Source organism: Coffea eugenioides, chromosome 1 (assembly GCF_003713205.1).
Source record: "Coffea eugenioides isolate CCC68of chromosome 1, Ceug_1.0, whole genome shotgun sequence".
Classification (NCBI taxonomy): domain Eukaryota; kingdom Viridiplantae; phylum Streptophyta; class Magnoliopsida; order Gentianales; family Rubiaceae; genus Coffea; species Coffea eugenioides.
The window spans coordinates 46,541,491-46,557,489 of record NC_040035.1 but is presented as its reverse complement, the minus strand read 5'-3'; the positions used below and the strand labels follow the sequence as shown (position 1 = coordinate 46,557,489).

Genomic DNA, 15,999 nt, shown 5'->3' with positions numbered 1-15,999 from the left:
ATCTTAAAATAAAGAAGCAAAATAGTAGCCAACTTTAAACAACAAATTTGAAAACTAATAATTCACTTGCTAACTAATTAACTAGTAAAAAGAAGAAAAACTTTTAAACTAAAACTAGTCGGAGCACTCAATTCATTGATTCATAATTTATTTTCACTCTACATCTTCATTACCCCTAGCAGACAATCGTAATACCTTTTTTTTTTTTTTTTTTTTGTATAGATTAACAAATTTCCTCCTAGTAAAAAGAAGGAAAACTTTTAAACTGAAAACTAAAATTAGTTGGAGCACCCAATTTATCCACTCATATAATTTATTTTCACTCTCTATCGCCACCACCCTTAAGCAAACAATCGTAATTTTTTTTAAAATATTGATTTAACAATTTTTTATTCTTAGTTAATCAGTTACTAATGTGCCATCACACTAGTTATTCTTGTTGTTCAAGATTACTCACTATTTTGCTTCCTTTTGAAGAAATTTAATTCAACAAACATGTTATTGATTCCATTGATATTAAAAAAAAATCCGTTAATTGTTCTAAAATTGGTAACATTATAGGCAATATTTGCTCCTATCAAAACTTTAGGAACTGAAAATGAAAACCGTGCTAGACATTGAGAACCATATTTGCCTTTGCCAAAATTTTATCACATAGGAGCTAAAAATTGGGGACTAAAATTGTATTTTTCCTTATTTGTGCAAATAGATAGCCATTGTATGTGTACAAACAAATAAAGCCAAGACCCTGTTTAATACTCCAATTTAGCATTTTAATTTAATTGATTGGGATTTCAACTTGTTTAAACGTATTTGATAAACAAAAAATTGAACATTTGGATAAGTTAATTAAGTATCACTGAATCTATAAAGTAAAACTTGCTTCTAATACAAGTGATAAAATATTCACTTATCACTGAAAGCAATATACACTCAAAATGCAAATGCATCAGATTTAGTATTTAACAATTCAATAATTTGGATATTTTGGTTTTCAAACTCAGTTTTATAAAAAACACCACAAGTTTTTTTTTTTTTTTTTTAAATTTTATGCCGGCTTGGTATTGGCTGCTTAAAAATTAAAACTCGAGTAGGAGAAGGGCCAATTTCGAAATCGATCTGGGCAGAACTTTAGAGAGCGCCAACGGGGAAGCCAAATTATGCTGCACGAACTCTTACTGGCTCTACTGGGTTACACCGGAGACCTCATCGTCGACGAAAGAGAGCAGCAAGATTCCCTCCGCATTAACTTGTCCCCGGATGCCCCCATTTCAGAGGAATGCTTCACCTTTAAGCTCGCTCCGGATATCTCTTTCATCCAACCCAGTGAAAGGTATTCACTACTATTCTTCTTCTTCATTGATCTCCCTACTTTTTTAAAGGAAATTAAAATAAGGGAACAATTCCGCTCTTTGCCTTTCTTTCCGGCAGTTTCATCACGCGTCCATAGTTGAAGAGTGTATCTGTTGGCTACCTGCTATTAGGGTTGTCTGATCGCTAAATCAGTGACAATCTCTCTGTTCAGAAGGAGATTTTAGATTGGCTGCATTTTCTAGTACAATATGGGGTATTGGAGTTAGTGTTGGAAGAGAATTAATTTAATGTTGGGCTTCATCACAGGGACGCCATTGAGAGGATCATTAAGCTGGGATTTTACTACAGGGAGCTTGATCGCTTTGCAACTAAGTCCCGTAACTTGAGTTGGATAAGGTCCTCAAATGAGTCTCCCTCTTCAAGAACTTCTGAATTGTTCAAAGGGAAGAAAGAGAAGCAGGGTGTTTACAGAAGGGCCATTGCTAACGGCATTGCTGAGGTTTTGTCAGTTTACAGGTCAGCCGTTCTACATATTGAGCAGAATTTGTTGTCTGATTCTCTACCCATCTTGGCAACAGTTACTCAAGGCCTCAATAAGGTAGTTTATGATTCTCCTCACTGCAGTTCTTGTCATACCTAATAAAATCTTGTATTAGTGATTGATGCATCTTTTTTCCCAGTTCCTTGTTCTTCTGCCACCTCTTTATGAGCTTATTCTAGAAATTGAATGTGATGGCTACTGTGGAGGGAGGCTTCTTAACCTCCTTCACAAACGATGCCACTGTGGCGTCCCTGAATTGCAGACATGCATTCAGAGGTATGAACTTTTTTTTCCCGTTATCTTTAGTTTTGACAAGAAGGATTTATCTGCACTCAGTTGGCTAACACTTCACCCTTTGCCATTTGAGGACCCATCTGTTGCCTTTTTGTGTTATATCGAAAAGCATGCCAAGTCTGTGGATGACTTTTTCTTCCCAGATGATTGTTTCTGGTAGTATTTACTAATGCTTGTTCATGATAAAGGTTTATAGTGTTCTATCTTTATGTGCATATAATTTTTGTTGACTTAGAGATTATAACTAGCTAGATCTTTGGCATGGACATCAGTTTAGCCAAATCTTTGGAGATTATAATTAGCCAGCTATTTGTTGCTTGATTTATAGGCTGCTTTGGCATGGACATCAGGTTATGTACAATCAACTTGCCTCTTGGATGATTTATGGGATTCTTCATGATCAGTATGGAGAATTTTTTATAAGTAGGTAATGGAATCTATCTCAACTAATTGCTGTGATGATTTGATGTCATATTACTGTTTACTGTAATTGCTACAATCTCTCAATTTGGTGAACTGAATGAGAATTGAAATCTCTAACCTCCACAATTGGAATTTTTTTTAAAATTCTTTTTTGGTTCCATTTTGGTGTTAAGAGCACCTGAATCTAGGTATTAAGTTCAATGTTTTGTCTAGGCTGGAGAGTAGGGATGCAGAGAATGACTCACCTGCAGAGGTGGTTGAGCAACTGATGTCGATGTCAACTAATGATGCATCTCTGACCGACTGGCACTCAGGCTTCCATATTTCTCTGGTATATGAATCTTGTTATTTCTGCATTATTTGGTGCTCCTTTTACATAATGTTGTGATGTAGTTCTTTGATCTGTCTAGCTATATTACCTGCTGCTATCTTCTTCCTTTGTTTTTGTTTTTCCCTAAAACACCAAGTACCAAATGATGTGATCCTATTTTAGTGCAGTTGGATAAAAATGCCTTTTGGGTAAAGTTTATACTTCAGATGGCATGTCCAATAGCAAACTCGTTATCATAGGCGGTTGAAGAGACTAGCTAAAGTGTGAGGTTGGAGCCCACAAAATATGTCATACTTTACTTTATTTGTTCATCAATTCATCTGACTTATGTGCCTCCTTAAGACTCCTTGTGTCCTTGAATTTCAGTACAGGCTCAGGCATAAGTCCTCTGTTCTTCCATATAATAACTTTCTTAAAGTACTAGCCCGTTTTTTTTCCAGAGATTTGGTATGGCAAGGCTTCGCTATTGACAAACTATGTGCTATTCTTTTATACTGCCACATTCAATAATCTTTTCTGTTTTCTTGGTAGGATATGCTGCCAGAGCATATCCCGATGCGTGTTGCCGAATCAATTCTTTTTGCTGGGAAAGCTGTAAGGGTTCTACGAAATCCAAGCCCTGCCATTAGATTCCAGGGTGCAATAGCCTATCAGCAGATGCCAAGAGGATCACAAAGACCTCAATTGTCCACTTCTCGAATTTTTTTCACTAAGGATTCATCTTCACAGAACAAGTCCACCGGGGAGGAGTTACTTCCTCAATCTGATGCTGACAAGATTGAAACCATGCTGCAAAATTTAAAGGTTGGAATATGTTTAAGCGTTAACAAAACCACTATTGTGTCGCTTGTATTACCTGGAGAAAACTGTTCTTGCATGATCTGTTGTTATTGTTTCTTGAAATTCAAATGAATTCCACATAAGGAATTTATTGTTGATTTATATTGAATTTTTTGTATTTTGCAGGAGTCATCTGAGTTCCACAAAAGATCATTTGAGAGTGCAATTGACTCAATTAGGGTGATCGCAGCAAGTCATCTTTGGCAGGTGCTGACCGCAAAATTATTCTTCTTTAGCTCTTTATACTAATGTGCTCATAGTTCTTTACTTATGCAGCTTGTTGTTGTACGTGCTGACTTGAATGGCCATTTGAGGGCTCTTAAAGATTATTTTCTTTTAGCAAAAGGTGATTTCTTCCAGGTAAAGCATGGATTTTTGTTACTTTCATACATGTTAACTTCAAATCTTGCAAAGACCAACTTAAGTTGGTCTTTTCTTTAAAAGGTTCTTGTGCTCAAAATGTCTTGCTTATCCCATTACTTCACAATAAAGGAGTAATATTATTGGGGATCTTCTGTCGATTGCTACGTATAAATGCAATTTGCAAAGCGCCACTAATACTTTGGAAAGACAGTCTTAGCCTTTTCATTTCTGTTTAGGATTTGCTTTTCTAAAGTTTTGAGGGAGGAACACTTGTGTGTCACTCTAGGTTTGTGCTTGTTTGGAGAACACATAAGAGTGATTAGGACAATCTGAGCATCTCCTAATAGTCTTGTGGATGCAGGCCAAGAAGAAAGTATTGGAAATTCTCCTCTTAAAAGTGTTTTGCCATTTCTTAGTGTGAAGAAAGTATTGTTGAATGCTGTTTCTTTGACATTGCTAGAGTTTTCTCGAGGAGAGTCGCCAGCTGATGCATTTGCCACCTCGCCTGTCCACTGCAGAAGCTGATCTCATGATTCCATTTCAGCTAGTAAGTCCATCAAATTTTTATGAACATCAATCTTCTTCGTTCCTACTTGCTTGTTGTCTTACCTGTGTCTATAATGCCACATTCTTTCAGCACACGATGGAGTTTTTCTTGTGTCTATTTATATCTCATGCCAGATCTAGATTTTCCTGAGGTAATTTTGGATTTGCTGTCCTTTTTTGGGGAAAAATAAATTAGATAATGTTGAAATGAGAATACTATTGGAAAGGTAACAAGAAGCATAAGTCAATAGGATGGAGACAATTTAAACACCTGTTTGTCCATTTGAGAAGAACCTTCTGCCACCAGGTGTCATAGAGTATTAGGGAATTAGTATAGCCCATCCATCACCAGCAGTGATCTGCATTTCATTTATGTAAGTGTAACCATTTGGATTTGTGGTGATTTTATGGCGTACAAATACTTCATTAACTCATGAATGTATCCTTTGTTCCTGTAATGAGTGTTATTTTCAAGTACAGAGCTTTTTTGAGTGCCTTATTATTGACAACATGCTCGCAACTCAGGCTGCAGTGAAAACTATTGGAGATGACGACAGATATTTTTCAAGGGTGTCTTTAAGGTCAGAACCCATTTTGATTTGTCTGATGTATGATTGGTAACAAATGACTGAGAAAAGATTTTTAAAAAATTCTTATTTTACTATTCATGCAATTTCTAGGATGCCTTCATTTGGGATCCCTATTAAATCCTCCCAAGTAGATCTGCCAAAGACAAAAGCTTATGTTGATGGAGATTCAAGTGTGCAATCAGAGACTTCCCTGGAGGTGCCACTTGATGGCTGGGATGGCATTGCTCTTGAATACTCTGTTGACTGGCCCTTGCAATTGTTTTTCACGCAGGAGGTGCTTTCTAAGTAAGATACTTGATCCTGTAGAGTGATATTCTTTGCTTCTAATTTGTGAATTGAAAGGTAGCTTAAAAGCATTTCTTATTTGGTATATCTACTTTTCCTAATAGTTTGTCCTCTTCCCAAGTCGTAAGCCATTGGTCCCTGCAGTTTTACTTTTATCTATTGCACTTATTATGTTTGCATTGATCTCACAAAAATGATTTGTGAGGGGTACTTCATGGAAGTAGAGAAAAGCGGCTTGCATTGTATCATTTGAGTTCAATAAATGTGTGGAAATTACAACTTGAATTTGTTTCAGAAATTACAGTGTCTCATCAGTAGTTACAAGTGTAACACAAGTGACAGGGTTGTAGATACATCTAAGAAGTTTGCTATAGGTATCGCAGAATCTTCCAATATTTGCTTCGACTGAAGAGAACACAGATGGAATTGGAGAAATCATGGGCCTCTGCTATGTCTCAAGATCATTCTGATTTTGCAAAACATCGCAATGATAGCAGAAGCTGCTTGACATCGCATCAGCGAAGGCAGCGCTTTAGACCAATGTGGCGTATTAGAGAACATATGGCATTTCTGATCAGAAATCTTCAATTTTACATCCAGGTTGTTATTACAGAAATTTGCCATATTTGTTCACAATAATTCCTGTTTCTTTCCTAAATAACTCGCCTGTTTCTTCAAGAAGTTTTACTGCCATAGATATTTGCTCACATAAATTAGTTTGTTTTCATTTAGAAGACTGGGAATCTAGGGCTTAAGTAAATTGAATTGGATGGTTATTGTTAGTTGCATTTTCTTCTGGAAGCTTTTGGTACACCTCTTTTGAAGGGTGACTTCATTTTGGAAGAGGAATGGTATTCATTAAAGCTGTAAAAGACAATGTTAGGACATAGCTAGCACCTTTTGGATAAGTTCTTTTCAATGGTTTGACCCTGTAAATCTTCATACAGATGAAAAATTATGAATAGCCAAACCAATTTGGATATGTCCTTTTGAGCTGTTACATCCATATTTGTTTTAACTGTGTATGCAGAACATGTTGATTGTAAATGAGTAGAAGCTGTTAAGCTTGTGCAGAAGGGTGGAATTGGTTGCAAATGCATCAATCAATATGTGTATTTTGGCTAGCACAATTTTATAAACTGGGGCTCCTTGCTAGAAATTGTTGGAGTAGTTTCTCCTGCATATTTAATGATCATTGGTGTAGTATGGTCTTTTTTTCCTGCCTTCTTCCTTACCCCTTTTGATTTCCTAGGTGGATGTAATAGAATCTCAGTGGAATGTTCTGCAATCTCACATCCAGAACTCTCATGATTTCACAGAACTTGTGAGCTTCCACCAAGAGTGAGTAATTGATGTTTCTCATATTAAATTACTTCTTAGTTTTGATTTGTTATTTATGCCTGATATTCTTTACGTAGATGTTATGTTAAATTGGTTACTGGTTACTGCTAGCTTCTTGTCATTAGAGATTGACTAGCAAAGAAAATAAAGTGCTATCTGCAGATTATAAAGAAATTGTCTTGAGATGTGAAAGTGACTTGCTAGATGTCGATAGGAGGGACCAGTCAAGGGAAGATTTCTTTCTCAAAATTAGCACACAAATATAATATGACTGTGTCCTTGGTGCAGTTCTGTTCCTCTATAAGATTAATGCACCTACTACCGATGTTTCCAATTTCTTTTTGAGCTCCAGGACTCATGCTAATGTCAGACCACATTGAAAGTATTGCTCTTTCTGGCTGGTTCAACCTAGTCAAGAATGCTCTATTTTGTTGCAAATACCAAATGGAGCTAGATAACCTAGACCAGTGCTATTCATAGTAAAGGAACTAGATTACAAGGTACATGAGAACTTTTTGATTTGTTTTAGCTGAGAGATATGACAACCATGAAAATGATCTTTTCATGGATCCATTATGAATCTTGAACCATTTTCTGTTACCTCATTTATTTTGCTTAGAGATGTTCAGATCTTGTTCTTCATGCACTTGTTACATTTTGGGCTGTTTAAACTTGTGGTTCATTTCTGTCCAAGGTCCTGTAGACTTTGCATTTTTTGAATTTTTTTTGCATGTTTAATAACTTGGTGGATGTATAATGAATTTAGTATTGCAAGCAGGTACTTATCTGCGTTAATATCTCAGTCTTTCTTGGACATTGGTTCTGTGTCGAGAATTCTGGATGGCATAATGAAACTTTGCTTGCAATTCTGCTGGAAGATTGAAAACCAAGAGAGTGATGAGATTACAGTTGAACTGGAGCAAATATCAGAGGTAAACTTTGTGCTCTTTCCCTTCTTTTGGGGTAAATATGAAGTATTGTAAGATAGGTGTTTCGATCTATCATTTTAATTGTTATCTTGAGAAATTTATTTCAAGTGGCCTAAGTCCAGGAATTGTGATGTAAAACTGAAGCTTATTTTATTAATTTTACCTGGTATTTCTGTCGCTTGGATGTTTTGCATATTTTTAAGCCAGAAATAGTGCTAGTCTTGCATTTTGGCCCTCCTGCATCATTTCAAGGTATTCCAAAGACTGACTAGACAGGCACTTGTTTGCAATGTCATTAGCATGTTATTAGGGATTCCAGTACTCTCAACTTCTGATGATTGTGACGGCTAGAATTTGCTTCTGTTATACTGCTCATCAGTTCTTCCATTGAAAATAATTGTTTTGATTGTCTTCAGGAATTCAATAAGAAATCAAACTCCTTGTACACTATATTGCGTAGTACCAGACTGGCTGGGAGTCAGCGAGCCCCTTTTCTTAGGCGTTTTCTTTTGCGTCTGAACTTCAATTCATTTTTTGAGGTAATATTTGCAGCATTTTCTTAACTTATAGTTTATGCATGATGATTAAACTATGCTTTATGTCACGTAATTGCTGACAGGCAACTGCTAGAGGAGTGCTTAATGTTGTGAGACCACGTCCAACACTCGCAGTTTTACATTGATGTCAGCATTTGATTGACCTGTACACCTGCAATCTTGGCCTTCTTGGTCTCTCAGTCATCAAATATGGTGTTCCCCCGGTGGTGGTTGACTGAGTTTTAACAGTAAACTGATTCTTGCTCGTTTGGCTACTTGTTATGGGCCTCTTGGTTTTTGCAACAGTTGTTTTTCACCAGACAGCAATCCTGACTTAGGTGCTCCTTTCCCAGTTTCATGACGTTGGTTCTCCTTCGTCACACTTTATGCTGCATTTGATAACATTTGGTTAATCTTAAACCATTTACAGCTGGGTTTAGAGCAGGGTGTAATGAACTGTGCCTTAAAGAGGGGAAGTTGTTGATTTGGTTGCCTGAAGCTGCTTGTAATTAGAGGTGGCAATTTGGATTGAGATCCATTTATCCATCCATATAATCCATAATTAAATGGATTTGGATTATCCATTTATGGTATTGGTTTTAAATGGTTGACCTAAGTAAAACCATTAAATTAAATGGATTTATATGGATTATCCACAAAAACCACATATATCCATTTCCCTAAAAACCAAATAAAAGAAACGGATAGATCCCTCTAACTAGAACCAACTGGGAATGAAGGACCACATGTGACAGCTGTTGAATGAAGGATTGAGTGGGAAAATCTTAACAACTTAAACATAACTAATTTCCAACGCCCTTTGCACGCTGAAGACTTGGGGCATGTGGTTGTTAATTGACATCTCAGATGCTGTAGAATTATTAACGGAAACTTGCAGAATAGATCCGCATCAAATTAATGAAGGTGAGAAAAAAAGTGATTAGGACGTCCAGAAATTCGCGATTTAGACTAGTCCAAGATTATTGTGTTTATAAATACTCCGGCTTTTTCTCAAAGCTATTCATATTACAAGAAATGGTAATACAAAAACAAAGTAACCAAAATATTTAAATGGATTATAAATGGATAATTGGATTTTATTTAATCCATTTAGATCCATCCATTTAGATCCATTTATTAAATGGATCTATATGGATTGAATAAATTTCATCCACCATTCATTAAGTCAAAACCAATTATGAACCATTTATCCATATTGCCACCTCTACTTGTAATCCTAGTACAGCTACCACGTAGTGGTTTAAGTGCGGGGTGAGTTGTACATTATTGTTGTTTAGGGTGTTAAATAAACGAGTTTTTAGATTCTCTATGAATCTTGCAAATGAGGAATTTATTATGCTTATCTGATGTTCAATAGATTTTATGTACATTTTCTCAGTCCCATACTCCCATCTTCTTATTTTGTTTCTAATCAGCAATGGAAGCTTCCGTATCTTCTTGAAGGGATGCGACCTGAAGCTGACTTTTATAGCTCCTCGAAACCTTCCTCATCCGCTTCTTCCTCTATCCTCTGGAATTCTCTACTCCAAGTTTCCATCTGTTCCAATTACAGTAACAGTTAACTGGGAATACATAAATGAAACAACATTAAGCTCGTCTTTTCTGAGGTCCCCCAATGTATTCATCAATCAACATACGCGTGTGTGTGAGAGAGAGAGAGAGAGAGAGACAGAGATTGTTATAACCAAATATCATAATCCTGGAGATCAAAATCAGGATATTGGCATTTCGATAAGTCATAAACATTTTCGCAGTTTGAGATCAGGAGACTGAAAAGATGAGCGGAAGCAACAATTTTGCAGAAACTATCAGCATAACAGAGATAAAGAGGAAATTTTACCTGTTCATCAGAAAATCGCAGTTGCTCAGCAATGAAGAGTATATGGTTGTCATCTACTTTTTCCAATTCTTTTTCAAAATCTCTTGCAACATTCTCATAGCCAATTATGTTTACCCGGAGACCATTGCTCATGAAAAGATTATCCATCCACTGTGTTTTGGTGGACTGATAAGAGATGGGTTCTTCAGAGCGAAAGGAGACGGAGATCAAATAATACCAGTTAAGTGTTCAGATTAACAAACCTTGATACCAGCATCAACTGCTGATAACCAAGAAGGTAGTTCTCCCAGTAAAACACTCCCCTTTGTGGCTAAATTGCTGATAACAGAAAGGATCTCTTTAAATCTAGCCAAATTTACAAGAGGCAGTCCCTGCAATTTAAAACAACATATACAATCATATTTACACTTCCGAAAGAAAAAACCTTGACACGACCAACCTCGATAGAACAATTTAAGACAAATTTCCTAATCGTGCTAACCTTCCTCGCTATTTAGCTTCAAGAAATCACAAGGAAATTTACAGGAATTACCAAGTTGAACACAAAAACTAAGACAGATTTCCTAATGGTTCTAACCTCCCTCATTATTTAGCTTCAAGAAATCAAAAGGCAGAATAAATTTTTAGGCAAGAATAAAAACTTTTTAGTTTCTCCAAAAGAATCTTTCAACATCAGGAACATGATAATGACCATACACAATAAACAGTGGTAGTATTGGCACTTACAGAAATATTACGAGGTAGGAAAGAACGGCAGCTAAATTTCGGAAATAACCACATAAACGACGGGAAACAAGGTTGCTACGTTAGCTCAGAGTTCAAGGAGATGAGCGCAGGTTAAAAATATCAAATCACCTGGAAAACCCATATACTTGGCCTGGCACCTGTAAATCCTCTGTTACGCATCATCTCTTCTATGTTAGCCGACTCGCATGGTATATGGATAAACATACAGCTTCTTCCAATCCTGGCCCCAACCTCTTTGGGGATTCTCAAGAGAATTTTGTCAGTACGCGTATCTAACTCTTTACAAGAAGGAGGCGTAGAGAAAGAATCTGGAGAAGCGAAACTGACAAGGGCGTGCATTCGCACCTTTAAGCTTCAGCGTTGTTTCCCCGAAAACCCTTTGCGGGGATATGTCAAATACGAGGGTGGATCTGGGCCAGTCGAGTCTATAAGGCCGAGTATCCATGCCATCGGTGAACAAAACAACCTGCAGGACTTCAGTAGATAGCCAATTGACGGATGTTAAGATCTAGAGAATAAGTTGAATACCATTGTGCTTGTTACTCTACCTGTCTGAGGTCGTCATCATCACCCAATGCATTCAGCAGCTTATCATCAATAAATTTGGTCGCCAGGCAGTAGAGAGGCAGCCGGGGTGTCACGTCTACCTCAATAAATTTGTTGGTAGGAACAAGGCAACCAGCATATGGGTCGACAAACAGAGGATCTGCAGATGCAAGCACGGCCCATGCTCTCTTTCAAATAGCCCAAAAAAAAAAATACTAGTATATATATATATAGTGCCAAATGACAAGCTACGGATATCAAATCATTGTTGCAACGCCAAGTCGTTGAGATTATGGTCTGATATCGAAGCGATTGTTCCTAGTTCAGTATTCCTTCTAGTAGTAAGCAGCATGGCCAAATTTCCCAATGAGAAGTAAATAGAAACTAGGGATGCAGTTTTTTTTTTTTTTTTTTCTGTTTCCTTAGCAAAATTGTTAGTTCCAAGATAAAAGTGAAATTTGCCTGGCCGAAGAGTCTCCTGGAAACGAAGAGAAGCGCGTTCAATTGCAGCTTGGTACAAGGAGTCGTTTTGGTGATTGAGCTTGGACCTGGGCGTCAAATTCCTCTTTCTAATGGCGGCGGCGTGAGATAGGGATCCTCTCGTATTCGCAATGGCAGGAGCCAGCGGCGTGGGTGAGACCAAAATTTCCATGGAGAACAAACAAACACAACACGGCGCTTGCTACTGCAACACTACGCTTATCCGGTCTTCGCCCTTCTACGGTTCTACCTCAACGCCCTAATCCATTTTTCAGCTTCCATGTGTAGTGCATAGATTTCTTTCTCGATGCATAAAATTCTTTCCAATTTTAAATATTTTATTTTAACGTAATTAATAAAACCAACTATTCTCAAGTTTGGGATGGCCAGGGCTATATATATATATATATATTTTTTTTGCCTAAGGTACAAAATAAAAGAAAAAAAAGTCATATTAATAAAGTATTGCGATACAATAGTGGCGTGAATAGAATTCTTTAAACTTTTGGGGTGGCTTCCCCTCCACCGCATGTGTTGTTCACTGAACTCCCAATTAATACAACCACCACCCCACATCTTTCGTGTGCTGCCCACTCCCCAGTAGGGTATTCTGGGAAAAAGACTGAATCGGCTGTGAGTATTTGAGGTAGGTGGAGGAGTTTGGTGTGGAGGAGGTCCGTCGAAGCCTCGTGTCAATCAATATCAATTACTGTGGAGTATGGACTAAGAATTAGTAGTGCAGCTGCTCCGACTTTGGACATTTTAACCAAAGGTTAGTATAGTGAGTCGTAAATAATAAATACTACAAGGGTGCAACGGACAACAATGGCCGTAGATTTTAATTCACCACCCCAAAGTCCAAACCAAACCAGTTGCATCATCCATCCATTCCACACTCCACCAACCAACCTCCCTCCGTCGGCTACAAAGACGTAGGAAATAGCTTATACCAAACCCCCCTTCTCCCTGCCCCTAAATAAATAAAATCCATTCTAGCTGCGAAATCCTTCTCCAGGGGACGGGAAGAAACCAGGAGGGTCTTGTCAGATTATCTTCCTCATCTTCAGTCTTCACTTCACCTCCTTTAAGAGTTTATTAGACCTCAGACCCTCCTTTTTTCTCACCCATAGATTATAGATTCTAGATAGAAGAAGAAATCCTAGAAAATGGATTACTCTAGCCAAAAGAACCAAATCCCAGAAAACCCCGGAGAAGACCAACCACACCTGGCCATTGCCCCGTCCTCAATCCCACCGGCACCTCCTCAGTTACCCATAGCCACCATCTCCCTCTCTCTCAACGCCGTCCTCCCCTCCCATTTCCTCACCCCACCTACCAAAATTTCTTCCCTTCTCACCCCTCATGCCGCCAAAGTTAAAATCCCCTCCCAAATCTCCTCACTCTCCCACCTCTCCCTCTCTTCCGCTCTCTCCCCTCCCACTAAACCCTTCCTCAAGTCCACTATCTCCGCCAACCCCCTCCAAAACCCACTCTCTCTCAACCCCCGCCGCCCTTCTGACCCCTCCGACGCCGCCGCCCTCCGCCGTGCTTCAATCGTTTGGTTCCGCAACGACCTTCGGGTACACGACAATGAGTGCCTCAACTCTGCCAACAACGAGTCCATGTCAGTCTTGCCCGTCTACTGTTTCGACCCGAGGGACTACGGGAAATCCTCTTCTGGGTTCGATAGGACTGGCCCGTTTAGGGCCACTTTCTTGCTTGAATCCGTCGCCGACTTGAGAAAAACTCTGCAGGCTAAGGGGTCTGATCTTGTGGTGAGAATTGGGAAGCCAGAGACTGTGCTGGTGGAGCTGGCGCAGGCCGTTGGGGCGGAAGCTGTGTATGCCCACAGGGAGGTATCGCATGACGAGGTGAAGGCGGAGGATAATATCGAGGCGGTGTTGAAAGAGGAAGGAGTGGAGGTTAAGTACTTTTGGGGAAGCACATTGTATCACATCGACGATTTGCCCTTTAAATTGACGGAAATGCCGACTAACTACGGCGGGTTTAAGGAGAAAGTGCAGGGACTGGAGGTTAGGAAGACAATAGAGGCCCTGGATCAGGTGAAAGGATTGCCTGCTAAGGGAGACGTGGAGCCTGGGGAGATTCCGTCCTTGGTTGATTTGGGTCTCAACCCAAGTGCTACATTGGGCCAGGTATCGGTTTTGTTAATGCTTGATTTCATATGGATGTAATTGTGCTATTAATGTTTGGGCAAAGTCTTGCAGTGAAAGTGTAACAAGTTTGTTATTATGCACTTGATCCTAACAGTATCATGCCTTGGCTACTTTGTGTCTGTATGGCTAAGTTCTTAGTTAAGTACGTACCTATTTTCAACCTGATATCAAGAAGATCAAGAGTTTAGACAGTCTGTGCTTCTTTCTAATGGCTATTTGAATGGGGGGTTATTCTTGACTGTGCTTGGGTTTTGGGAATACAGTGGAGCTGCGGAGCAAACTTATTTACTTGGATTCGTGGTGTAAATTGAACCTTTGTGTCTACTAAGCGTCTGCAGAGCAAACTTATTTACGTTGGTTACCTTGTGTCTGTATGGCTTGGTTCTTAAGTAGTACCTATTTTCAACCTGATATAAGAAGATCAAGAGTTTAGACAGTCTATGCTTCTTTCTAATGGCTATTTGAACGGGGGCTTATTCTTGACTGTGCTTGGATTTTGGGAATAGAGTGGGGCTGCAGAGCAAATTTATTTACTTGGATCCATGGTGTAAATCAAACCTCAATAATGATGAACTCCGAACTTGTCTAAAACTGGCTATTGAGCATTTAGTAATACGGAACTGTTTCTGTATAAAAAAAAAAAAGAAAAATTTGTACGGGTTGGGGATACTGGGGGCAGATGGAGTGCATGTTGTTTTACTCATTTTTTTATTGCAAACTTACCTCCTGGCAGAATGGAAAGCCAGCAGCAAGTGCCTCTCTTGTTGGAGGGGAGACAGAAGCGTTGCAGAGGCTTGGAAGATTTGCAGCTGAATGCCAAGCGCAACCAAACAAGGCAAACAAGGATGGCACTAATGATAGCATTTATGGTGCCAACTTTTCTTGTAAAATATCTCCTTGGCTTGCCATGGGTTGCCTTTCTCCCCGTTCCATGTTTGATGAGCTGAAAAAATCTGTATCAAGGTGTGGGATTTATCACTTCTTCATTTCCTGCTCGATTTAAAGCATTTTGATATTGTCCTATAGTTTAACATTTTGAATGCAATTATTTTCTGCAGAACAATTTCTTCTGCATCTGCTCAGAAAAATGGTGGAAACAGCTCTTCTGACACTGGGATGAACTGGTTGATGTATGAGTTATTGTGGAGAGATTTCTTCAGGTAACCAAACCAATCTCCAAGCTTTGTATGCATTATTTGAAGTTCTCTGATGTGATATATTGGTAAAACTTGTATGCTTCACTTTGATTGTGACTTCGATTGCGGATTTGTTGATTGTGCAATATTTATTGCCCTCCACCAGATTTATCACCAAAAAATACAGTTCCGCAAGACAGCACAATGCTGCTCCAGTGACAGCTTGTACAGGTGCTGCTGTCTGAAGCTGAACCATATTGAAGATTCATTAGACATATACTACCATGGGAAGGTTATGTTTGTGGCTATGTGATTTCTTCGGCTGATTCTATTTCTACAGAGCATTTGGCTTTGGTGCTGCACTTTGTCCTCCTGTTGTCAAGTGCCATCTTCACAAAGTATAAAGGTTTTCATATTGGAAATTCGTGAGTTCATTCTCCCGCTTGTGAAACAAGTACTTGCGGTCCAGTTCTTCCTGTGTAATGTTTTCATGTTTATTAGAAAATGGGGTGGACAGGAAAATATTAGTCGTACACCTTTCATTTCTCCCTAACTACTTGCCTCACTTGGAGCTTTCTGGTTCTCAAGGCTTTGGTGCATAAAAGGTTTGGACTATTGCATTAGTCATTATAATCAAGTGACGTCTTATCCCTTTTATTTTTTTTGGGAATAATGTTATTCGGCGACTCACCGAAGAGAACACAATTTCAAGAGCGGAG

At 38.7% G+C, this 15,999-nt stretch overlaps 3 protein-coding genes across 4 annotated transcripts; 2 read left to right on the top strand and 1 right to left on the bottom strand.

Moving 5' to 3' along the window:
• Window positions 1-1,129: 1,129 nt before the first annotated feature.
• LOC113762815 (gamma-tubulin complex component 4) lies at window positions 1,130-8,675 on the top strand. Its single transcript, XM_027306420.1, has 16 exons — window positions 1,130-1,333; window positions 1,621-1,912; window positions 1,995-2,131; window positions 2,478-2,576; window positions 2,786-2,903; window positions 3,435-3,707; window positions 3,870-3,950; window positions 4,020-4,103; window positions 4,567-4,653; window positions 5,178-5,233; window positions 5,333-5,527; window positions 5,902-6,127; window positions 6,780-6,868; window positions 7,647-7,800; window positions 8,214-8,336; window positions 8,417-8,675. Exons 1-16 carry the CDS (start codon window positions 1,161-1,163, stop codon window positions 8,477-8,479), a joined length of 2,250 nt encoding a protein of 749 aa, XP_027162221.1. The 5' UTR covers window positions 1,130-1,160; the 3' UTR covers window positions 8,480-8,675.
• Window positions 8,676-9,663: 988 nt separating this feature from the next.
• Window positions 9,664-12,363, bottom strand: LOC113762819 (putative S-adenosyl-L-methionine-dependent methyltransferase MSMEG_1480/MSMEI_1444). 2 transcript variants are annotated; one of them, XM_027306435.1, is made up of 7 exons: window positions 11,950-12,363; window positions 11,490-11,647; window positions 11,287-11,407; window positions 11,050-11,174; window positions 10,437-10,565; window positions 10,195-10,359; window positions 9,664-9,891 (listed from the first exon to the last, which is right to left on the bottom strand). In XM_027306435.1, exons 1-7 carry the CDS (start codon window positions 12,137-12,139, stop codon window positions 9,820-9,822), a joined length of 960 nt encoding a protein of 319 aa, XP_027162236.1. In that variant the 5' UTR covers window positions 12,140-12,363; the 3' UTR covers window positions 9,664-9,819. The 2 variants fall into 2 exon arrangements, with proteins under 2 accessions (XP_027162236.1, XP_027162244.1); XM_027306443.1 differs by having other exon boundaries at window positions 10,195-10,344; window positions 11,950-12,362.
• Window positions 12,364-12,817: 454 nt separating this feature from the next.
• On the top strand, window positions 12,818-15,941 carry LOC113755425 (blue-light photoreceptor PHR2). Its single transcript, XM_027299456.1, has 4 exons — window positions 12,818-14,123; window positions 14,878-15,107; window positions 15,203-15,304; window positions 15,447-15,941. The coding sequence occupies exons 1-4, from the start codon at window positions 13,134-13,136 to the stop codon at window positions 15,523-15,525; spliced, it is 1,401 nt and encodes a 466-aa protein (XP_027155257.1). The 5' UTR covers window positions 12,818-13,133; the 3' UTR covers window positions 15,526-15,941.
• The last annotated feature ends 58 nt before the right edge of the window (window positions 15,942-15,999 follow it).

Bases quoted from the DNA above. Each gene is read 5' to 3' on its own strand.
- LOC113762819 (XM_027306435.1), bottom strand. From the start codon at position 12,139: ATGGAAATTTTGGTCTCACCCACGCCGCTGGCTCCTGCCATTGCGAAT. The intron at 11,648-11,949 runs GCAAATTTCACT...TTGCATCTGCAG, and splicing joins CCAGGAGACTCTTCGGCCAG to ATCCTCTGTTTGTCGACCCA. The intron at 10,566-11,049 runs GTGATTTGATAT...TTTAAATTGCAG, and splicing joins CAAGTATATGGGTTTTCCAG to GGACTGCCTCTTGTAAATTT.
- LOC113762815 (XM_027306420.1), top strand. From the start codon at position 1,161: ATGCTGCACGAACTCTTACTGGCTCTACTGGGTTACACCGGAGACCTC. The intron at 2,904-3,434 runs GTATATGAATCT...TTTTCTTGGTAG, and splicing joins CAGGCTTCCATATTTCTCTG to GATATGCTGCCAGAGCATAT. The intron at 3,951-4,019 runs GTGCTGACCGCA...TTACTTATGCAG, and splicing joins CAGCAAGTCATCTTTGGCAG to CTTGTTGTTGTACGTGCTGA.
- LOC113755425 (XM_027299456.1), top strand. From the start codon at position 13,134: ATGGATTACTCTAGCCAAAAGAACCAAATCCCAGAAAACCCCGGAGAA. The intron at 14,124-14,877 runs GTATCGGTTTTG...ACCTCCTGGCAG, and splicing joins CAAGTGCTACATTGGGCCAG to AATGGAAAGCCAGCAGCAAG. The intron at 15,108-15,202 runs GTGTGGGATTTA...TATTTTCTGCAG, and splicing joins CTGAAAAAATCTGTATCAAG to AACAATTTCTTCTGCATCTG.